Here is a 25570-nt window from a genome sequence, read left to right as displayed (position 1 = left end):
AGGTCTTTTCCTGTCAACCTGGCCAGTGCATCTGAGTTCAGATTGCTTTCCAGAGTGGTCACAATGGTGCACTGTGGGATACCGCCCGGAGGCCAATACCGTCGAATTGCGGCCATACTAACCCTAATCCGACATGGCAATACCGATTTCAGTGCTACTCTCCTCATCGGGGAGGGGTACAGAAATTGATTTAAAGAGCCCTTTATACTGATATAAAGAGCTTCATTGTGTGGACGGGTGTAGGGTTAATTCGGTTTAACGCTGCTAAATTCAGTTTAAATGCGTAGTGTAGACCAGGCCTCAGCTACTGAATGGTTAACACATTTACACTGACACACCTGACTTTAACGTCTATTTAAATGCAATCAGAGTACCTTTTTATGCTACGGCTCATAATTTTCTTAAGTTACAGCACAATGAAATTAACAAGATTCTTGTCAGGTTCACTGCTGTCCACAGGGTTCTGAGTGGCAAATAGTTAAGCTGATCAAAAGCCTTGTTAATTTCACTGTGCTGTTAGAGAAAATCATGGGCAGCAACTGCACTGAATCTGTGTGTCTGCAGACTCAGAAAGACAATCATGTACCAGTTCACATTTGGGAAATGGATCCTCATAATATTAAGGGCTAGAAAAAATGTTTTCTAAATGTAAATTTTAATTTTGAAGAAATTGATGACTTACATCCTCCAACTCTCTTGTCACTCAGGTAATGCAAAAGTCAGATATAATTTCTGGCTCATCAGCAAACTATTTTAGGGTAGTCCATGTAGACAACTGTAAAACTTCCTTTAGAGTCAGATTTAATTTTAAATCCTGATCTCACTGGCTACTGGATTCTCCATTGGCATCCTTGTCCCCTTATTCATTCTGTCTCAGTTCCATTTCAATATGTTATTCATTTTTCTCTTATTCTTCCTTCTTTGTTTTCATTTTACAAATCAAGAAAGTATAACTGAGTATTGTTTACCTATACTACAATAAACTAATATTCATGTTTTAAAAAATTTCATTAAAAAAAATAATCACTTTGGATCAAACTATAATATTCAATTTCTTCTAAAATAAATTCATTTAATAAATATTACTTTTAAAATAAGTTCATTTTAAAGAAATAAATCTTTTGTTATGTTTGAACATACTGAATGGTTTATCTACTTTTCTTGGATATTTATCTACTATTGAAGTGTGCATTGGGAAAACTCATAAAATATTTAAGTAAAAGGAAGATTAAAGTTACACACACATTTCAATAAAAGGTTCCTATTATTTAGGGAAAGTAAAAATTGACCCAGTGATGTAATCTAAAAAACTACATGCTCTCTCCACACAGCTCCTAAAAATTACTAAAAGACTGACTTATTTCTCAAGAAGAATGTTTCAGTTTAGAATTACAAGAGGACAGCTTTAAAAGAGAAGATATCCTGCAATAGTCATTTCCTGCATAAGCGTAATAAGAGTTCTGTATAATCTGGGTGAAATTCCTAGACCCATAGACTTCAATGAGGCCAAGATTTCACCCTGTTTGTATTTTAAGGTGAAGTTCTCCACAATCCACCTCTCCAGTTTCCTAAAATCTTTTACTAAAAATGTCTCTCAGTGTCTCACAGTGCAAGAATTGTCTCTTTTGTGGCCTCAAATCAGTTTAGAAATTACTTTTATCAATTCAGCTCATTAGTTTTGAACTGGCCTAAATCAAATTGATAAAAGCCATTTCTAAACCAGTTTAAGAGTGACCACGCTGAGGTTTGCAAGGGTTTAACTAAACTAGTGTAAGTTTGTATGCAGACAAAATCTTATGCAAAATCAGTCCCCTATGAAGCTTCTTAGCTGAGGTGATTCACATTCTGACAAAAGATTTTTTATAGTCTCACCATTTTACTTAGGGGCACACCTCACAACACTTCACAATCACCATGATCCAGCACCACTATCTTTGACAGACTCACAGACACACCTCATGCACCCATGCAATTTATTTTTATTCACACATACGTGATAAGATCTTCTAAAAGCCTAACATGTATTTCCATTAGTCAGTGTTGATACTAAGCAGGAGGGACCTATCAATGAGTAAAAGCAGCAAACAAACAAGTATAATAATATAGTTTCCAGGAAATCCTTACTAATTGTATGTAACCCATGGCACCGAATGAAAAGATGGTTGTTAATTGCTTTTCATGGATTTGGCATGGGGTGGGGTGGTTTTGTTTAATTTGCTTCTTTGTCTCATCAGGGAATACCATTTTAGTTGCTAAGGAACTATTTCATTGTAAAGTACATTTGCAGCAGTGATATACAGCAACTCCCTGTAGGAATAAACCATAGTTACAATGCAACAGTGTAAACAAGACAGCCTAAATTATATAGTTTTCTTGTATAGAATGTTTGTAGGTGTGATGAGAGAATATGCTCTGGAGAACGTGAGGAAATTTTTTTTAATGACAGTATATTTAATTATCCAGTGAGATTGCATGAGTGAGTTATGGTAGGTTTTGTTTGCTCTCAAGGTTACCAAGATGTCATCAAGGACTCTGTGCGTCTGTGTATAGTAAATTAACTTAAGTAGTATACCTTCTATCTACTTACACATTTTAATAATATATTTTAAAAGAACTGGCAACACAGACATTAACATTATAGAATCATACTAGTTTCAGCTGTGGTTAGGCAGAAACTTCCAAAATAAGTCTATATTTTCAAGACCTTACAATCTTCTAATCTTCTGAAAAAAGTTTAGAAGAAGCATAAGAAGCTTCAGCCCCATCCCAAAAGTTAAATTTGAGGAATTTGTAAAATTTTATTCTGAAAATTTTTGGACAGCTGTGTTAAAACAAAAACAAAACAAACTAACAATTCAGTCCTCTTTTGCATATCTGAAGATTATTTAGTTTTCAAATAGAAAGGCTATATTTGCAGAACATCACACACTGTGCAATAATTTAAGCTGATTATGTGGTTTCTAAACTTATACTAAAATATGGCTGCCTGTGGAGCACTGAAAATTGAAATAAATGCAGCTCTATTTATTTCAAAGTCTGATGGCTGTACAATAGTCCTACAAAAATGTGAGGATGTAAGGGCCTTGAGATCTTGATAAACTTCATCTGTGCATGAGGCCCAGTAGACCTGTCTTTAAGACATTCCTCGGCACAACTAAAATTCCCAGTACCTCCAGATATTGCAATGATGCTTCAATGCCCTTCTTTAAGATGCTCGGGTATTGATTTCTGCTTGCAATCTTAAGGTTGCTCCTTAAAATAAATGCACTTCTGAATCTTTATTTATTGGATTAAAAAATTAATCCAATGGAAATGTAAATGACTAAAAACAAGCTAATGCAACATTAACGTTTAGATCTGCTGACCGCAGAGTGTGAACATTTCAAGTTATGGCTCTCTCAACAGCAGTCACTCAGCCCTTTGGCACATGCACCTTAGCATGAAAGATTACACAATAAATAGTATAACAATCGATAGCCCCCTTATGTATATATAGTGCCAATTAAAACCGAGAGAACCATAACTAATTTTTTTTGACTTAGTACTTCTAAAATTTCAACTACCTGCATGAAGTTTTTATTTATACTGCAGCCAAGATTTACCAAATTTGGTAAATTAACCCCACAGCGTTGTACTGAGCCTCTCCAATGCTAGCTAGCTTGGCCCAATGCTATTATTCTCTCTTCACAGTGACCCAATCTCCCTTCACTGTCAACCAGTTTTGTCAGTTTTAAAGGGGACAAACTAGCAGCTATGGAAGCTGGCCAGCAATCTCTAAAAGTAGGGGAAACTGCCTTGCATGTTTGAGGATTCCATGTGTAGATTTCAAAATCTGGAGGGATTCCTCTGATTTTATATTCCAGAATCCTCCATTATTTTCTCAAGGTTTCAGGTATCACTCCAAACCTACTGAAAATTAGGATTGCAATGTATTACTAAATAGTTTACAGTCCAGAACAGTGGTTTGAGCATTGGCCTGCTAAACCCAGGGTTGTGAGTTCAACCCTTGAAGGGGTCACTTAGGGATCTGGGGCAAAATCAGTACTTGGCCCTGCTAGTGAAGGCAAGGGGGTGGACTCAACCTTTCAGGGTCCCTTCCAGTTCTATGAGATAGGTATATACTTTTTTTTTTAAAAGAAATATGGAGATATAATAGAGATGTTTTGATCAAACCAATATGTACAAGGTGATGAGTGATAACTACCCACATCAGGGGGCAGTAAATACAGTACCTATGTCAGAGGGGCAGTACTAACTTGTGTGTATCAGGGTATAAAGATGTTCTCAGAGGGAGTATCTTTGTGTGGCCTTAGGGAGGAATGGAAAGTCACTGGGCTGGCCCATTGTTACGGGCATACATGTATTGGTGGTCTGGTAGAGTCTGCGGGATACTAGTATCCGTGCTTCATCAACAACAAACCTGGCCAGGTGCCTTCGTCCCCTTAACGGATCTTGTGGTCATTGGGCAGTTCGATCAAGATCTGCCATGCCAGCTGTCTGCGTAGGGCTAGGGTGGCACACAGAGGGAACACAGACACGCAGTCAAACATCTATCAACTTCTAACCACACTTGGTAGTACAGTATTTTGGGGAAAGTTTTCATCTGGGACATAACTAACCCTTTATTTTAAGAATGATCGGCTTAAGAAGCTCTAACGCTTATGTCTAAATAAATTTGTTAGTCTCTAAAGTGCCACAAGGACTCTTCGTTGTTTCTGCTGATACAGACTAACACCGCTACCACTCTGAAACCTAATGCTTACTGTTTAACTTTGCCCATGAGCTGTATATTTTTTCAATCAAAGCTATACTAACACCATCTCAATTTTCAAGTAATCTTTTTTCTTTTTAATTCCACAGTGTTCTAGGGATGGATGGCTTTTAAAATTAGTTGCAAATATGAATATTTTAGTGCAAGAAGCTTATGCTCCTTACAGGTAGAAGGTGTTATCTTGATGGCTAAAAGCTAAATGAAATACAAGGAGTTGTAAATACCCTCACTTACGATCTGACAGAAACATACAGTTAAGAGTTTGTTTGTTTACTAACAGAGTCACTAGAAACCTGGGAGCCGATTCTCAGCTGGTTTATGTGGTCATAGCTTTATTGAAATCAATGGCACTATAAAAATGCAATCAGCTGAGGCTCTGCCCACTGGCTGGTGTGGAGGGACCAAAGGGCTTACACAAATTAGGACTCTGTCAGACGTTCATTCTTACTGGTTTATCTTACTTGATGGTATTAATCTGTTGCTTTTAGATATTTCAGTGTGAACATTCACCCCTCTCTATCTAGGGAAACAAATGGGGGAAAAAACTGCTGGTGAGTGAGTAAAAGAAATAGGAGAGAAACACCAACAGCAGAAAGGCTGATAAACCTCAGTTAAGGATTGAATACCACCCTTAACTCTGTCCATTTACCTGATACCATTATCCCCATCTATCACCAGTTACTGGCCTCAGACACTAGCATAACAATTTAATAATGTTGTTAGAAATAAATGGATATTAATCAGCATAGTTACCTTAATCAAGTTTTGTCTGGGAATATATTTTTATCTACTTAGCTACTGCACTCCAGTAATGAGAAACGCTCTAAGGCACAGCCAAAAATGCTGAATTTCAGGTAGTTTGATATTAGAAATAATTACAATAACCTATATTTAAATATTCTTCAGATACACTAATGCAGTGGTGCCCAAACTTTTCTTGTCACACCTCCCCGTTACTAGTGATGAAATCTATTCACACACACACCCTCCATTACTGCACAGTTGGTTCAGCAGCAGAGCTTGGGCTGAAGGCAGACCTGGGGGAAGAACTGGGGATGGAGGAGGAGCTGGGGTTACAGCTGGGCTAGGGCTAGAGAGGGAATGAGGGCAGAGCTGGGCTGGCCCAGGGGGTGGAGTGGAGCTGCAGACGGGGCAGAGTGCTGCTGCGGCCAGAGCGGGGCTGAGGCAGATGGCTATCCCACCCTATCCCCTGTGTCCCCCCAAATGTTCCTCTACGCCCCCCTAGGAGGATTCACCCCACAGTTTGGGGACCACTGCACTAATGTATCTGAAATGTTCTCATTTTGTGTTAGTGGCTTAAAATTGTGTACAACACCCCTTCTCAATTAGTTTTATTGGACATACTACAAAGATGGAAACAGCCAGACAATTTACGAAGGTGTGCTTGCAGATTTGGCAAAACATATCAGTCAATATCACCACCAGACACACATGAAACATACAACATTCCTGAAAAAAAAGTGAGATATCTGATCATCCTACCAATGTAGCCTTGAACCTCCTGTCGCACTTCCATTTCAACTCTCCTGTGTCATCCTTCCCTTTCACTTGCAGCCAAAATTCATTCATTTCAACATTTCTAGAAGACATTCAAGACTTCATCCCTCAAACGAGCGATTTTGAGAAAGTGGGAAGATCAGTTCATTATATCCACATTTATACATCCTACAATAAGGCTGTTTCACAGAAAACTACTGTCAGAGACTAAGCCCCCATACTACTCTCTATATGCTTTTCAGAGTATAGTTTCAAAACTTCATAGTACATAGTAAACTCTCCCGTGATATCAGGTCCACACTGCACTTTCTTGATTTTCCTCCGACCTCTCAGACTTGGCAGTCCTTCCTCCTCCTATCTCCCACTATTTGTCCGCTTTACATAGCTTTGCCCTTGGACCCTTTTCTTTTTTGATAATCTTGATGAGATTACAAGTTTGGTTGATAAAGGTAATAGTATTGACGTAATATACTTAAGTCTTCTGTAACACGTTTGACTTAGTACCACACATTTTGATTACTAAACTAAAACAATATACACAACTAACATGGCAAACATTAAATGGATTAAAAACTGGCTAACTGGTAAGTCTCAAAATGTAATTATAAACAGGGAATAGTGATCAAGCGTGTATATTTTCAGTGGGGTCCCACAGGGATTATTCTTGGCCCTACACTATTTAACATCATCATCAGTGATCTGAAGGAAAATATAAAACCACTGATAAAGTTTGCAGATGACACTAAAATTGGGGGAATGTAAATAAAGAAGAGTACAGGTCACTGATTCAGAGCAATGTGGATCTCTTGGTAAACTGGGTGCAAACAATATGTCTTTTAATGCAGCTCAATATAGATGTATACATCTAAGAAGAAAGAATATAGGCCATACTTATAGGATGGGGACTCTATCCTGGGAGGCACTGACTCTGAAAAAGATTTAGGGGTCTTGGTCAATAATCAGCTGAACATGATCACATGATATGATGCTGTGGCCAAAAGAGCTAATGCAATTCTGGGATGCATAAACTGTAGTAATAGAGAGGTTATTTTACGCATGTATTTGGTACTGGTGCGACTGGGCTGGAACACTGTGTCCAGTTCTGGTGCTCATAATTCAAGGAGAGTGATGAAAAATCGTGGCTCTTCTCTGAATCCTCTACAAGAATGAATAAAGGATTAGAAAACAAGCCTTACAGCAGGAGTTCTCAAACTGGCGTATGTGACCCGAGGAGTCACAAGGTTATTATGTGGGGGTCATAAGGGGCAGCACCAACCTCTCCCCAGTGAAGGGAGTGAGGTGCGCTAGACTAGTGGTGTGCAAAGTGGAGGCATGACAGGGGTTCTGTGTGGGGCGGGAGGGGGAAGTGCACAAAGAAACTGTGTCAATATCAATTTTCACAGCAGACTTAGGGTATGGCTACATCTGGAATTTCAAAGCGCTGCCCCGGCAGCGCTGCGGGAGCGCTGCCGCGGCAGCGCTTTGAAGTGTGAGTGTAGTCAGAGCAGCAGCGCTGGGAGAGAGCTCTCCCAGCGCTGCATGTAAACCACATCCCTTACGGGTGTAGCGTGCAGCGCTGGGAGCCGCGCTCCCAGCGCTGCTGCCCTGATTACACTGATGCTTTACAGCGCTGTATCTTGCAGCGCCCAGGGGGGTGTTTTTTCACACCCCAGTTGCAGCGCTGTAAAGTGTGAGTGTAGCCAAGGCCTTAGTGTGCCATTACCACCATTACTTCTGCTGGTGCTGCTTTTAGAGCTGGGTGGCTCTGAAAGCAGCACCGCCAGCAGCACAGATGTAAGGGTGGCAATGAGGGGGCTAAGTCTGCTGTGAAAAGTGATATTAACATACAGATACCACTTTTCACAACAGACTTACTAGTGCCCCATTGCCGCTCTTACTTCTGTGGTGCTGCTAGCGGCACTGCTTTCAGAGTCACCCAGCTCGGAAGGCAGCACCACCTTCAGCAGCAGCGCAGAAGTAAGGGTGGCAATATGACGCTAAATCTGTTATGAAAAGTGACATTGACAATGTTTCTTCAGTATTAAGCAGTAACTATTTCTTTAAAAAAATCTGCTTTTAATAATTCAATAAAAATGTGTTTGTCTTACTTTAAAAACAGTGAAAAGAGGTAAATTCATTTTATATAGGGTTATAAACGTAGCAATTTAAAATAGTGTTAAATATAAAACGTGTTTTTAATTTATAAGGGTGGCCCACTCAGAGGCTTGCTGTGTGAAAGGGGTTGCCAATACAAAAAGTTTGAGAATCTCTACCTTACAGCAATTGAACTGTTTGAGTCTACCTAGCTTAATGAAGAGAAGGTTAAGGAGCGACTTGACTACACTCTGTAATTATCTATCGGGCATCAAATATTTAATAATGGGATCTTCAATCTAGTAGAGAAAGATAAAACACAATTCAATGGCTGGATGTTCAAGCTAGAAAAATTCAGACTGGAAATGAGGTATACATTTTTAATGGTAGGAGTAATTAACCATTAAACAGTTTATCAAGGTTTGTGGCGGATTCTCCATCACTGACGATTTTAAAATCAAGACTGGATTTTTTTAAAAATATTTGCTCTAAGAAATATTTTGCGGACATGTTATGACCTATGTTATACAGAAGGTCAAACTAGATGATCATAATGGTCCCTTCTGGCCTTGGAATCTATGAATCTTATCCCTGGGGCACATCCTCCATTTGCATGGCTTCAACTACCATTGTGTATCTGTGCATGAAACTCTCAAATTTACCTCTCCACAGTGATCCTCTCTGTGTCCAGTCTGTCTCTTATTTGGATGGCTGGTTTCAGTTTGCCCAACTGGACAGCTTGCTTTTTATATCTCCACGTAAGTAATACCCACATGCAGTACAGTATGCAATTGTCCATCCCATCAACTGAAATTGCACAACATACACATTGAGCATGTACAGGCCCAAAGAATATTAAAAAAACCCAGTGCTGCATGCTGCCACTCACAGGACTAATATATAAAGCCTACAAATTTTATTTTTCTATTAATCACTATTAGAACTATTGGCTTTAGCTATATACAAGCTATTTTGAATCCTTGGAACATGTAAAGTACTTTGTAATCAGCCAGCTATTTTGAATATCCACTGCTGGTAAAATAAATGACATTCTAACTACAATATTTCCTTTAGGACAAAAAGCAACATGACCTTAAAAATAAGACGACTCCTTGGCAGATCTGTAGGGTTGGATTTGTCTATGTACAATGAAATTCAGTCCAGCAGTTAAAGTTTCATCAAGAGTTAAACACTGCAAGCTTTCCACAAACCTTTACTTATGAAATACCCTTTCAGGTGCCGATGACTTAAAGTATAAGTCCAATACACTTCTGTTGCATCAGATTTCTTTCCATGTTTGCTATTTCTTAAAAATATTTATATTTAAACAAGGGCTTGCTCCTTCCCAGCTCATTCTTCTTCTTCTTACTGGATTACATACTGAAGCCACAATATTGAATTTGTGATATATATAAATGTATAACAAATAAATCAGTTATTCAATATTCATTTGATATCTGAGTTTGTAACAGAATATTCTATTTCCACAGCAACACAATATCACAAGGATTCAATATCATTCAGGACACAGCTGAAAAACCTGGCTTGTGAAGGAAAATCTTCTTATAAAAACAAGTAAGTGCAAGAATAGCAAAGAGAATACATAAAGTAAATCTGGGCATTCTTCTGTCAAGTTCACACTAGTATGAAATTTTCCTTGAAGTGCAAGTGCTTTCTCCTCACTGACTGAGATGCAGGAATACTTTTAAAGTGACTATGTAAAAATGACACCCTCTTACCCACCAGATCTGTGCACTGTCTGTATTCAGGGTCATAAAGGTTCATTTTATTGACAAAGATGTTTTTACTGATTTTTTTTCGAGTTAGTCCTATAGACACAATACAGCTATAGATTATATTCCTTTTCCTACATCAACAGACGTTAACAGTTCCAATTACAAGGTCAGATTCTGGGATGAATCATTACCAACTCTACATTTTTTGAACTACTGTTATGTATTTTGCATATCTATACCTATTCCACCTGAATACCTTCAAAAAACCTTTGAAACACATTCAGCTAAATGGAATGACTACAGGATTCAATGAAAGGCAATTAAAATATTTTCCCACCCACAAATAACATCAAAATAATGCCTAAAAAGGTAGCTTGACTGGGACAGCACAAAATCAGCTCAGATTGGAAACGGACTGGAGCATTTCCAGGTAAAACTAAACAAAATGCAAAGAAATCTGATCTGTCTTATCAGGCAAGACTGAAAACCTAATTCTTGTTACCCATGCTTCCTCCCCAGAAACAGCAGGCTCTATTCTGAGAATCAACCACAAACCACAGCAGATATGAGTGCATTAAGGTCTGAACTAGCTCTAACAGTTGTGTTGGGATGGAGCATTCCAGCCCAATGGTGGTAGTTTGCCCAAAAGCAACATTTAGGATCCCTAGGTGGCACAATGCAAGAAGTTAGCTGCTGGTGGTTTTTTTCTTTTTTATTACAGCAGCCCTGGGAATCTTCTGACACTGATGGATGAAGCAGCAGCAGATGAGAGAGGGTGTTTAAAGCTCTGTTGCCTGCCTCAAACTAGTACTGGCACATAGAAAGGACAGGATTCAGAGCCAAAATGTGGGACTGCTGCAGTAGCTGAAGAACCCCTTTTCAACACACACAGCATCAGTGAATCTTGTTTTCAGGGAATAATCCTATTCAGCTCATATCTCACTATGGGAATTAAGAATACCCTGGTTTGATGTCTATACAGCAAAGGAAATTACCTAAACTTCAGGAAGTCACTGAAAGGGGCTACCTGTACTTGGCTAGGTCAGAGTCAGGCAAAGGACATCAGAAAGGAAAACAATGTTTTCTACTCATGTTTTCAATAGATTAAATTCAGATTTCAATATGACAAATTCAAGGCTTAAGTACCTATTAATACTTCAAGAAAATATGACTTATAGCAATAAATACATTTCCTTTTATTAAGGTGCTGCAAATACAACAAGTAGCAAAACAACAAGAGTCGATTCCTGATATTTAAGTCAGTTGTCCAGAGCTAAATTGCAATAGGGCTGATTCAGACTCTGGAAATTAAGGTGCAAAAGAGGATTTTTTCCCCCCCTTCATGTCTGATTTATTGAAGTCTGTGTTGTTCTAATGTAATATATTCAAGTCAACAACATTTACAATACAACAAATCAAAAATAATCTGGAGAATGAGAGCAGATAATACCTCTAATCGCTGTATTCTTCCCTTGAAGAACATAAACAGAGAAGAATTTGGATAAGCAGCTTCTTTTTTAAGAAGAATCTCCTTAGCCTCTTTCAGTCCTGCCTTGTTATCGCTGCCATCCAAAGCAAAAAAGGGGCGAACTACTGTGTGGTACCACAGCAAAGCTAATCTGAAAGAATACACAAAAAGAACGATGATTACAATTTGTTTACAGATGAGTTCTATTACAGAGGCACTGACAAAAGATGCAGAGCATGATTTTCTCCTGCCTGCCCTGACTTAAGCCAGTGTCCTTCACTGCCTTAAACTGATTACTTCAAAATTACACCAGAGTATACGAAAGTAGAATTAGGTTCACAATTTCCAAAGCATTAGATGAGTAGGGTTTTTACAATCTCTAGAACTAAGAGCAGGATAACTTTTTAAAATAATTAAGCTTGTAAAAACACCATAAAACAAACAACAATTGAAGACCGAGGGGAAGGGGGAGGGATACTGAGCCTGCGATTCCAAAGTGTTGACAAATGACCGAGATCAGACTTAATGTGGGGAAAGAGCAGGACATGCCTGCTTCCTGGGCCAATTGGTGCGGAAAACACCAAGAAGGGATGGTATTCTCAATTTTCCCACAATATAGATTATACCAAACTGACTAATAAATGAATCTTCAGGGCATATTAAATCTGATCATCAGATCAGAACTCTCCAGGCAGAAAGGATTTAACGCTGCATTCCACACTTATTGCAGTAGTGCACTGTAGTTCCTAGGCAAACCCAGTAGTGAAGGTATGAACTTCGTGGCACTGAATAGTAAAAAGACCTTCATAAAGGGCAGTAAATTGAGACTGGGTGAAAGATAAGCCACAAAAAATACCAGAATTCAGCATAAAGAGTCAGGAAATCTTGTTATATGAGGGATGCCCCTCAAAAGTTCAATATATTGAGTACCCTTTTTGTGTGTAAAAAGCTCAAATGTTCCCAAAGTTTTCCAAACGGGAATTAGATACAAATAGAAAAAAGTCATCATATCAAAATAAATATATATAATGAGTAGGCAGAAGTTTATAGTTTTTAATGACATGAACATTTTCCCCTGTACAAGCTGTTAAATAGCAAGCTAATTAAATATTTCAGCTTACTGAGGTTTTTAGGATATCCTTTAAATTACTGGTTTTAAGCACAATAATTTCTCCCTATTCATAAGAACTATTCGATGATATAATAAAAGGCTTTGGAGAATAAAATCACCAACACAATCTGAAGGCACATACACCTCTACCCCGATATAACGCTGTCCTCAGGAGCCAAAAAAAAAAAAATCTTACTGCGTTACAGGTGAAACTGCATTATATCGAACTTGCTTTGATCCATCAGAGTGCTCAACCCCACCCTCCCAGAGCACTGCTTTACAACGTTATATCTGAATTCATGTTACATTGGGTCATGTTATATTGGGGTAGAGGTGTATTAAAAAAATAAAAGTCTTATAATATATGATTAATTTAATAAACAATGGCACGTTAAGCAACAATTTGAAAGCTTTTTACCTGCTGATGTTTCCTTTAAAGCAACAAGCTTTTATTTTATTTTTTGCTTCTTTGTAGTTCATTAACTTTCACTACTAAGTTATTTACCAAAGAATTTCAATATAGCTACTCACGTAGCTAAAGGGGCCTTCATGTCCTTACTTTCACTTGCATACATCAGTGATGAAAGCCCCTGTAGGCGGTCTCCAGGAAAACCCAGCAGGTTGATGATTTTGAGCAGGTTTGGGGGCACCATGGATATGCAAAGATGAAAAAGTCCATATCCAAAGCTAACGGCACCTTTCAGTCTGTTTAGTGAATCCTCCGTTACACCTTCTGCAGCAATATGATTATCATTTGCAGCATCAGAAGTCAAGGATTCCTGAGTTATCTTCTTCTGATATACTTCCTGAAGTGTATGAATGTCCACGTAGCATTTATTGTAAATTTTCCAGGCTTTTCGAAGGATCCACCCACCTTTTATGTATGCTGACAACAGAAAGAAAATATATCTCAAGGGTTTATTCCAGATACAGAAACTTAAAAGTCATAAATGGTCTTTCATAGAATGACAAATACTATATTGCAATTTCTCTTTATTTAAGCTGGTTTCACTTCATGACTACAAAAAAGTTCTGCAGGATTTTGCAGCAATTGACATTCTGTTACCTGGAGATTATCTAATTAAAAGTCATATTTAAAAGGAATACTATCACATTTTTTTTTATCTAAAACCCTGATTTGATTTGTAAAATCTAGGGAAGATCTTTAATAGAAATAATATGATGTCTTTATACAGTGCTTTTTAGCCAAAGATCTTAAAAACAATTTATAGCACAAAGTTATTACTCCCTGTAGTAGGCAGACAACAAGGATGATGCAGATGAACAGAGAAATAAACACAAAGTAAACAATGCTGGCTTCTGCAACTTTACAAACACATGGTGTGGAGTAGGATGAACACAGTGCTGGCATATGGAAAGTAGCAAAACCCCCAAAGGGAAAGTGTTTAATTTTAACTCTAGGTGGCTTTGAAAGAATAGAGAATGTGGAAAAAATAACCAAACCTTTATCTGGAGTAGATTACAGTGTTCTTTTGAATAAGGTAGATATATTTTTTCATTCAAACTGTATTCAAAAATGGTTTTATACAGTTAAACAGTGACTCATAGGAGAAGAAAATGAAAAAGGTATGAAAGAAGAGGAACATGAAGTACTTTCCACAGATTTGAAATGAGAGTTAGAGCTGCCGAGAAGACATATGAGAAGTGTGTTTCAGACAGCAGAAGATGCAGGGAAGAGTCTAATACCAAAAGTGGGGAGCTTGTATGAATGGACAGAGAAGAGACAAGTAACAGGGAGGACAGAGGCAGGTTGCAGCATGCGCATGGACAAGGATAATAGTTTTGAACTTGAGTTCTTTGAGGAAGGATGTGAGGTTACACCACCCTTTGTAGTGTGAGAAAGTAGGCAATGGCCCACTGCATGTCTGAAGAGTTGAAGTGATACAATAATGGAGGTGCAGTAGGCAAAGTGGGAGGAAACGTAGGCAAGGATGTATGTGGGTACTGTTGTCGGCACAGGAATAAGCAGATTTTCAGACACAAATTTAGTGTCCAGGTTGAGATTAATTTTACAAAGTGTAAAGACAAATGGGGCCTGAGACAAGGAAGGAATATGGAGACCAATCTACTCTCTCTGCATATTTGTATATTAGTGTATTGCTCTTCACAGAACTCCCTGCACTTACAAACGGAAGTAGAGGAGAAGGAGTTGTGAAAGAGGATTCTCAACTAGCCCAATTTCCTTTAGACTTTGGATGTAGGAAATGGAAATGAAGCCACAACTTACTTAAGACTATACATGGAGACCTAATTGTACAATCATAGTACTAAAAATTATGTTTGGACTCTCCAGAAGAAGCCATGTGCAGAGAGAGGAATAACCCATATTGAGTTCTGGGAGAGGGAAGGGGAGATTACTATAACACTAGGGAATGTCCAAAGCTAGCCTGGATGGTGAGTAATGGAATTTTCAGTCAGTGGGCTTTACAGCTGAAGTAACAATAAAATTGACATTTTGTATACAGCTCTATAAAGAATTGCAGGAGAGCAGCATATTAAAGTTGAAATTAATTTTTTTCTTTATTTCCAAGACAAACTAGAGTTCTGACTCTAATCTGTCACCATTGATATTATCAGCACCATACACAATGCAGAATACTGCATTCCCTATGTTGTTTTAGGTACTGGTGACACCATGAGCTGTAGCAAGGGAAACAGATCTGTAAGATCCTGGCCTTAACAGATAAATAGAGGAAGATCTGGTTTTTAAATAAAGTATTTGTAAACTGTAAGTCTATTATATTGAAAGTGAACTGAAGTGCTCTTTTGAAATAAATATAAAAATAATTTAACTGAGATCAGATTTCTCATCCCCCATTACTTTGCTCAGCAGAGCACCCCAAGACTGCAACAGGCTTCCTGGAGTTAAACATTTTGATTGTGTGTGTTGCAAATGAATTTTTATTTTTTTACTATTTCAACAGGAAAAATTAAGCTATTTATTGCAATGAAATATTCCAACCATGACCATAATTCAGTCATATTGCAAGACTAATGTTATTTCAATTCTCTAATTAGGCCACTTTTTTGCTGCATAGAATAGTCAACAGTTATGTGGTTCGCCACAGTCCAAATGCTTATACAATTCTGTACAGCAATGCAGTAGGGATAGAGCAACGGGAAACAAACAAACCAACCACATTTCACTCATCCCCACAGACTGTGTTTCAGTTAGTGCCTTTGATAAGATCACTGCATCCCTGATGCATGCACCGCAGAACTTTCGTCCTTCCTGCTTACCAAAGTACTATACTTTGAAATTTTTCTGACAAAAACAGCACATCTCATGATATGGTATACTGAGATGTTAAATTCATAAATCTCAGCCTTTATTTATTCATAATGTGGATTACTTAACTCTTTGAGATAACACTTGAGTTGAGACTTCCTGACATTAATTGCTAATGGATCACCTGTGCTACGACTGCAGTGATTAATTTCAAGGTTTTAAATCCCTACAGCAATGTTAAGTGCACGTAGGTAGCAGTCCAACAAAGATCAGATTTGTTTTATAAATTTAGTAAGATGAAAATAGCTACAGTATGTGTGGGAGTAAAACGTTAGCCCAATGAGCTACTAAAAGGCAAACTGTTCATAACACCGTGTGTTTTCATACAGCTGCCTGTCAAACTGTTCAGCAAAATGTCAATGATTTTCTACTCACCAGTTCAGAACCAAGCAAATTTACACATGAAGATTTTGTCTCAATAATTTGGTTCTCTCACTATACAAAAATTTAGACATAATGCCATAAAAACTATGTATGTATATAAAAACAAAAAGTTAATCTGGCCAAAAGCTGGATTTCTAAAATGATTAATGGGCGATAGACTCAACTGTTCAGCAAGTTCACTCTCACACTGCTACTGAGAAGAAACTGGAGGATCACAGAGGCGGTCTTTAGCCTCAGAGGAGAGTAGCTAAAGATTTCAAGTGAACTGTTCCTGAGTGGACAGTCCCAGAAGGGCTGTAAGGCCTGTTTCTGTCCTGAGTTGTTACTGCTGCTTCTTCAGCATTCTCCACAGCAGACCAGAGGAGGAAAGGAAACTGACTGCTCTCTCGGCTTTTGGGTCAGATGCTGTAATGCAGTTATGGTATAAATTCTGAAATAAGGGAAGATTTCAAGGGGAAAATAATGAGCAAAGAGTGAGTGAAAGCTATATACTACCCACTTGGAGTGCCAAGAAATCCTAAATGACAGCTTATTGGTATGCAGTGTTGTTGTATCCATGTCGGTACCAGGATATTAGAGAGATACGGTGGGTGATATCTTTTACTGGACCAACTTCTGTTGGTGAGAGAGAAAAGCTTTCGAGTTCACACAGAACTAAAGAAGAGATCTTGTAAACTTGAAAACTTTTCTCTCACACCCACAGAGGTTGGTCCAATAAAATATATTATCTTTTGTCTCCTCTTATTGGTACAGCAAACAATAGTCCCTTAGTTTATACATCTTATCTAGAACCAAGCAAATTGCAGAAATACTGATTTTGAAGAATAGGGATTTCCATAACAGAAGGCCCCATGTTCTCGACCAATGATATTTACATTATTTTAATGGTAATCTGGATATTACTTCTTGGATTTTCTTCAGCAGCCCTCCCTCAATCTTTGTTGACATAAGTGAATACTTAGAAGAATGCTCAGTTAGCACATGACTTGGATCATCTTCTGCATAAATTAATGGGGGCAGTAATGTCTTTCTATTATGCAAGAGATCAAGCAATGCAATGAAATCTGGAAACAGTTTTACAGCTGAGACAAGGAGAGGTTTGTATTCCCTAAATCAGGATTAATTTCTGCGGCAAGCAAGCACCTGAAACTGTCGTGCTCCATGTTTTAATGAACAGAGTCTTTAGTACATTAGAAGTTTACACTGTTTAGTCAGCTTTTCCATCTGTAGCACTAGACTTGTTCATTCAAAACCACTTCGGTCAGCAATTTCTTGTTATCTCCCCCATTTCCTGAATAGGACTGCAAAAACTATATGAGTGTGGGAGACGTTAGCCTGTTTCCATTACTTGGGCTTTGCGAGAGAGAATTTTCTCATACAGTTTCAGCCAGTACAACTTAGATGCACAAGGCACCTATACATCTTTGCAATGATTCCTGAGGTGCCTCTATGAGGACAGGCAAAGTATTCTCAGGTATATATATAAGGGAGGACCAGCAGAATGTTGGGTATTGGTATAACAAAAGGCAGAAATCTCTAATTTATACAGATTAAATATATATTATTTAAAGGCCCTACTATATCTGTATGCATATTTATGTAAAGAGATATCATAAATATCTTTAATACTAAATACAAATTTAAAATGTCTCATTTTTGCACTGAGACCCAACTTTTAAACCTAGCAAAAACTGGCAAAGAACCCACAAATATACTCTTTCACCTGCAAAACCATCTATTTCTATATGCAAATAAATAATTGCACATTATGCTGGTGCATGCTCGCATACCAAATCAATGTGAACAATATATGTTTTTAGGGCACAATGGTTCCACATCTTGCAGACACGTTCAGTTTTGAAAAAAATCTAATCCCTTATTCCAAATGCAATATCTCTCTTTCACGTAAAGCAACTATCTTTATCAATGTGGGAACCAGTAATCATTTTCACACTTTAGAGATCAGAGGTTAATACTCTCTCTACACGCCAATGGAAAAAAAAAGCTAAAATATTATTACTAGAGTCATACCACACCTGACAATTCCTGTTTTACAAAACAAAGCACAGCTAGGTAAACTTGACAGTCTGCTACAATTATCTGTCTCTGGAGTCGATCCATCATGGATGGTGCAGATTTTCGGCCATCAGTCTGTTTGAAATATACAAAAGCAGGGTGTAAAAGAAATTATTTAAATTTCAAACTAAACGCCTATATTCTGTGCAATATTTATTAAATCACGTCATTTATATTGTATAAATCTTTCAATTTTGACTGTTGGTGCACAGGCAACCTTGATTTTCCAGCAAGTTAAACATATTCTGTATAAGAACTGTAATAATCCACATATCAAATTATATGGAAAAATATTTATTTTAGAACTTGATTAATCTATAATCAACACACACAGAGCAACATTTGCCTGGCTTAGTATAGACATTTCCTAACAATTATACCACCTCCAGGTTCGGGTGCAGAAGGCTGCTGTGGTTTTGGGACAGCAAATCTAGCCAGCGAGGCACCTATCGAAAGGTCTAGCAGCATGCCGAACCAGTGCAGGCAAGGCCACACGGAGGCTATTAGGATAATCTTTGCCCTGTCCTGCTTGATCTTTAGAAGGACTCTGTTAAGGGACAGCACTGATAGGAAGGTATACATCAGAGCCCTGAACCACATGTTCTGTTCATTCTGCAGAACGGATGGAACCCCTATCCATCCCCCGGAATGAACAGAACACATGGCATTTCCTGTTCTGCCTGGATGCAAACCAATCCACCTGGAGAGTCCCTCAGCTCTGGAAGATTATGCCGACTGCCTCCGGATGGAGTGATCACTCATGGCAAGACAAAAAGGTCCCACTAAGGTGATTTGCTAAGATGTTCTTGGTTCCAGGCAGGTGCGCGGCTACCAGATAAATGGCATGCCGCATGCAAAAGTCCCAAAAGCCAAGAGATTCTTGGCAAAAGACCAACAGGTGTCCAATCATGCCAGTGGAGTCTCAGCAAGGGGCTAAACTGCCCTTTCGTGCCAAAGGAATACCCTTCTGGTTACCATGGCAGGGCCATCGGACACCTGTGCCTGCCTGCTAACCATTGCCACCAGAGACCAGTGCTTAGAGAAGGATCGGTGCTGGTGTCAGGGGGACCAGTGCCAGAGCCACCAACATCACGAGAGTAGCACTCCCATGGGGCGGTCGACAGAGATCTGCACTGAGAGGATGACCAGCGGAGGGCAAACAGTGCTGGTGGTACTGAGACCAGAACCTCCCCCTGGGTGATCCACGTCAAGATGGCGGGGACCGAAAACGTGGTGCTGGTGACTGAGAGTGAGCCCAAGAGGATCTGGGCTGCGACATCAGAGATCTGTGGTGTGGAGATGGAGAGCACTGCCTTGGTTCAGGGGATCAGTGAAGCTCCACTGCCTCTTGGGAGGTCTTTGTGGCTGGCCTGCCCTTGTAGGGAACCTTTGCTGCCTCTTGGGGCACGCACGGTGCCAGTGGCACAGGCAGAGACCACTGCTCTCTCAGTGCCAGGGGAGCATTGATGTCATCACAAGTTTGCATCCCCCACTGCTCCTGGAAGTCAGTTGTGGATCCTTTAAGGGGGTAAGGGCCCCGACTGGGGAGGCACATCCACATAGCTCCGGAGCAGCTGGGCAGCCCAAAGTGTGTCCTTTGCCTGATGCCCCACGTCCTTTCTCGCCCAGTGCCGGGGAGCCACGCTTCTTAGTTCTCTTTCTGGGCACTGGGGATGAGAAGCAGTACTGGGCAGAGCCTGGTGCTGGGGGTGAGCTAAGCACAGGGGCCGAGGTAGGAGTCAAGTCTTGGCGGTATGGCTTGGAAGCCGGACAGATGGCAGGCTCCATGAGAAGAGCCCTCAAATTAACATCCTGCTCTTTCTGAATCCTGGGTCAAACATTTTCACAGATACAATACTCGTCCTTCACATCTGATTCCCCCAAGCACTTGAGGAAGCTGCTGTGGGGGCAGGGGTCATTTTCAGGCATAGTTCTGTTACAGTCCATGCAGGGCTTAAACCCTGGAGACCAAGGCATGCCCAGCTTGGGGTAAAGTCCCTGATGGGACTCGAACTTCTAACCACACTTAACAACTACTTAAGACTAATTACTATTAACAACTATTTACAAGGCCCTAACGCTTAAAGTCTGAACAGACGAAACCACTAACCTTTGCTATGCAAGGAAAGGTGCTCCGACTAACCACCACAGGTGGTAAGGAGGACTGAGAGGGCATGTGGCCGGTGATGCCTGATATGCAGACGCATGAGCGTGGCACTCAAGGAAGTGCTACAGCCAACCCTACGGATACTGCTAAGGCAAAAATCTCCGATGATTGTGCACGTGGGCGCACACACACCTAGACTGGAATAGACATGAGCAAGCACTCGAAGAAGTAGTCTAATGGCATAACAAGTTCAGTTAATGATAAAGCACCTCTATAGGTGCATCTTGGGAAGAATATATTATGTAGTTACAGAAAATAGCTGCTTCTCAGGGTGGTGGGGGAAACTACTTCTGAGATTCAACTAGGCCCACTAAAGGCAGAAAAAAGCAGATTTTCTTTTAACTACACATTGTAGGCAAAGCTGCTCGTTTTGGCTGGTGAAATTCCTTGCTCAGTTTCTAATGGGAATGTATTCCTCTTAAATAACTTTTGGGTTAAGATGTTAAGTTTATTTACATTGAAATCTTTTTGCATACTACACTGTCCACAAAGGCATTGGAACAGATACCTTCTCTAGTTAGACAATGTGAAATTACAAGAATTTGAAAATTCATATCTTTTCCATTTAGGGCCGGATTCTGCTCTCAGTAGTGTAAATCAGGAGTAACAACACTGAAATCTATTATATGACCTTGGACAAATCACTTCACACTTCTGTGCCTGTTTTCTCCTCACTTTTTGTCGATTTAGATGGTAAACTTTTCAGGGGAAGGAACACATCTTCCTACATATTTGTACAGCACAATGGAGCACCAATCACAAACAAGACTTCTGGATATTTGTGACCCAGGGACCCCTTAGCGCCAACTCGCAGAGGGCATGAGGGATGGTGCATAAGGATCTGATGTCTGTATAATAATGCACTAAAGGGTGGCACGTGTAGTCTCTACCAATAGCCAGTAACACACTGGACATCCTAATCATTGCAAGATGCATGTACAGATGTTATTTAAGGAATTAGGTATCTATACTGAAAACTATGTTTTTAAGGTATGGGAGTTAAGATAGGTCTCCAGAAGGTGATAAACAGGTTCTGTTCAGGCTAGGGGTAGTAGACATTTCTCTCTCTAGCTGGTCACATGAAACATCTACAGGAAAAAAAAACAAAAACAAAACACAGGGTGCCCTGTTTATGAGTAAGGACAATGTTTTTTGGGGGGTATAACGGGGGGTACTGCAGTACACCCCAGGTCCTTCGTTGAGGAGATGAATTATCAGAGTGTTCTGTCTTATGAAAAGCGGGTCAGATCCAACCTGGCTAGACGAGACTGGAAAGACTAAGTGAGCTAAACTTTCATTAGACAAGATAGTATCTTGTTAATTAAATCTAGGCTCTAGAAAATATTAGGATTTTATTTTATATGTAAGTATGTGTTTCCAATACTTTCACTTGCTACTTCTAGAATCTCTGCTCTTTGTTAAATACATTTTTACTTATTTTCACTAAATATATTTAGGTGCTGTGTGTTAAGTGGAGCAGTGATCCTCAGGTGAAACTGGTAATCTAGTATGTACTGTTCCTTTGACAGCAGTGAATTTGTGAATTCTGTGAAGCAGTGGTGGACACTCCAAGGAGATGCTCAGGGAGCTCAAGGGTTGGAATGTGCCTGTATCTAATCTGTAGAGAGAGAGCAGGGTGTGCATAGGCCTGGCATGCTGGTATTACCTGTGGTCAGTGGGGCTGGGGAGCTGACACCTAGAAGGCACAGACAAGCCTTCCCTATGCTAACTGCAGGCAGTACTGAGGTACCTCACAACCCTGGCTATCCCTGGGAAGCATCACAAGATATTACTATATATATAAACTAAAAAAATAATTGTTCAGAGTAATCAGACTGCATGCTTCCTGAAAGAAATTCAGCAGATGGTCGGTCCCTCGAAGAGTATATGTTAAGAGGAAAAATATTTCTTGGCATCAATCACAGCTCTTCTGTAGAGTCACACATTCCTTGTACAAAAATCAGACTTCAGGTGGCTCCTTAGATAACTCCATCTCAACACAGTGCAACTGATTCAATTCCTAGAGCTCACCATTAAACTCCAATGGCATCCAGACACCAAATCACCAGGTTTCAGTGAGGAACCAGAGTCAAGAGCCTCCTCTAACAGCTGATAAAAGCAGTTGGTAACCTGACAGATACTCCAGTTAGGAGGGCAGACCAGGTGTGTCTCATCACCAGAGACCACCACAAAAATCTGTGAGGTTATGACTAAACTCTGTGTCTGTGATGCCAATATGGGTATGGGATGGCCTCTGCATTGAAATGGAAGAGATGATGGTTGGGCCACCCAACAGTATTCAGAATATCTAACCCAGCAAAAGACAACCATATGGGTGACCCTACGGGAGCTGTCCTCAACTCTGGGTAAATCTCTCTCTCAAATTTCTAAAATGCCCATATCAGTGTGGTAACTAGCCTCTCTAAACCTTAGAATTCCATATACCAATCCATCTGAGCTGACACTGCAAACTGAAATTTTCGAGAATCAACAAACCACAAGGATTCCCAACAGCAGTTCCAACATCAACTCAAACATGAAAACCCCTCTTGAATGCCGAAGAGAAAAGGAAAGGTAGAAGGAAGTTTTTACAAACGGTTGCACACAGAACACAATAGTTAATATTTTACAGATACTCCACTTACATTCCTTTTAATTTTATTCTTGATTGTTTCTATAACTCCAGCTTCCTCACTCTCACACAGTTTTTCTGTGGCTTTTAAATCATCACATGCCAACTGCATTTTCTCTTCTTCAAATGTCATCATGGCATTCTTTCAAAAACAAAATGCAAATATTTGAATGACAAAACAACAAGAAAATGTGTATCAGCTATTGGTGCAGTAATTATAGACAAAAACTAAATAAGTCTTTAAAAAACATGAGGATTAAATTGCTACTCAAGACTCATGCTGTGTATATACACAGCTAGATATATGTACACCCCTTGCCCAACCGCATTTAAGTGTCCCTCACTAAAACGTCAAGAGACTGAAATCACAACTTATTAGCTGACGCTGTTTCTCTCAACAAAACTGAATGTTTAATATATAGTTGATCTGCAAATAATGTCATTACATTAGCTGAAAAATGTATTACATTATATAAATTCACTTTCAATTAATTATGCAGGATTCAATTTGTGTCTGCGCACATACTGTTTTATATAATTTATTCACGTAAATAACATGCCTCAAAGCCAAGAACAAATAAAACCCACCACATGATGAGTGATAATGAGCAGAATCCCTATGCTTCTTGTTTAAAAAAAACAAAAAAAAACCATTTCAGCTTTCATTTAACCTAGCTAAAGAAGGTCTCAGGATAACTGACTTCTTTTTCTGATGCTCTGTCTAATGGAAATTCTGGATGACATAGGCATGCGAAGTGCTGTGGCTATCTTTAGAACAGTAACTAAGCAGAAGCTTTTCAAGGTACAGTGATGCTGTACTGTGCTGTTATACTGGTTCAGTAAATCAACTCAGATGACCAAGCCTAAGAGATTTTCATCATGTTGGCCTAAGGCAAGAAGGAAAAATCCTCCTATATGCCTTTCCAAGTCATGTAGTCCACAGACTGAGGTGTTTAAAACTAATTTAATGTACCAGAAAAAGCACTTTGGGAACATTATAAAATTATCTTTTTTTTAAATAAAATTTTACTATTCTATATATGGTTGCAGTTTAGGATTAAGCAGGCAAGTCATAATAAGGTCAACTTAAAAACGAGGTTCAAATACTTTCCTATATACTATTAAATATGCTTTTGGATCAGCAGCTCATTTTCATCCCTTTTCTCTCTTCTTCCATATACAATGTACTTAACACATTTTCATAAACGTGACCGATCACACATTAATAACCTTTAGCCTATTAGCGTTCTTAGTCCTCAAATACCTCTGCACCTTCAAAAAAAAAAAGGGGTACTAATTTAAGATGTTTTCACATGAAGTCCATCAGTTTTATTCTAAGATGAGACTTTTTTCTAAGTCTTATTTATCATTAACAGTTTATTATAGGACAAAACTGAATTTATGAATTTCATTTCAATAACTTTTTTCAGTAAAGCAAAATAATCAGTCATTGGCTTTTGCTTTTAATGGAACATGTAAATATTTAATAAATTTGAGATGCTGAATTTATAGAACCCTTTACTCCCAATTAAAACCACATAAAAGAGCAAAACAAGTTAAGATTCCATGTATGCAACATATGAGTTATGCATGTTTTATAACAGGTTGGCAACCTTTCAGAAATGGTGTGCCAAGTCTTCATTTATTCAGTCTAATTTAAGGTTTTGCGTGCCAGTAATACATTTTAATGTTTTTAGAAGGTCTCTTTCTCTAAGTCTATAATACATAACTAAACTATTGTTGTATGTAAAGTAAATAAGGTTTTTAAAATGTTTAAGAAGCTTCATTTAAAATTAAATTAAAATGCAGAGCCCCCCAGGACCTGGACAGTGTGAGTGCCACTGAAAATCAGCTTGTGTGCTGCCTTCAGCACGTGTGCCATAGGTTGCCTACCCCTGTTTTATAACTACATTAATTTTAATATTCTGAAAGAGTTGAGCCTAACAGGAAAAAATAAATTACAATATGCATCATCTACACCCAAGGAAATTAACAATGACACAAACAGTGAGAGGAATTCTCTCTGCTCAATTTGTTCACCCACTTACCAAAAAACTGACAAAACTGGCCCCAAAACTCATTAACGGACTGTGGTTTCTGTAAAAAAAAAAAAAAAAAAAAAAATATAGTAAACTATATGTATACATGTGATAACTACAACAAGCACCTATAGAAAATATCTAATAAGGGTTATGTGTCTGGGAATAAATCGGCTTCATTAGACCAAATTCTGAACTCAGAAAGGTTTTTCCAATCAGGCACTATACCCTCCTGCAAACAAAATCAGGAAGCCAAAAGTTAAG

At 38.9% G+C, this 25570-nt stretch overlaps 1 protein-coding gene across 3 annotated transcripts in view; it reads right to left on the bottom strand.

Moving 5' to 3' along the window:
• The window catches only part of TTC39C (tetratricopeptide repeat domain 39C), a 73643-nt gene that overhangs the window by 25779 nt on the left and 22294 nt on the right, over nucleotides 1-25570 (bottom strand). For 2 of the 3 annotated variants that reach the window (XM_050941996.1, XM_050941997.1), the window contains exons 2-6: nucleotides 25316-25364; nucleotides 23281-23409; nucleotides 18429-18543; nucleotides 13230-13584; nucleotides 11570-11738 (exon numbers count right to left, since the gene is read on the bottom strand). In XM_050941996.1, coding sequence (XP_050797953.1) covers nucleotides 11570-11738; nucleotides 13230-13584; nucleotides 18429-18543; nucleotides 23281-23409; nucleotides 25316-25364 — 817 coding nt within the window. The other variant, XM_050941998.1, reaches the window with a different exon arrangement.

The sequence above is a fragment of the Gopherus flavomarginatus genome, chromosome 2, assembly GCF_025201925.1.
Source record: "Gopherus flavomarginatus isolate rGopFla2 chromosome 2, rGopFla2.mat.asm, whole genome shotgun sequence".
Classification (NCBI taxonomy): Eukaryota; Metazoa; Chordata; order Testudines; family Testudinidae; genus Gopherus; species Gopherus flavomarginatus.
This window is presented reverse-complemented; position numbering and strand designations above follow the sequence as displayed.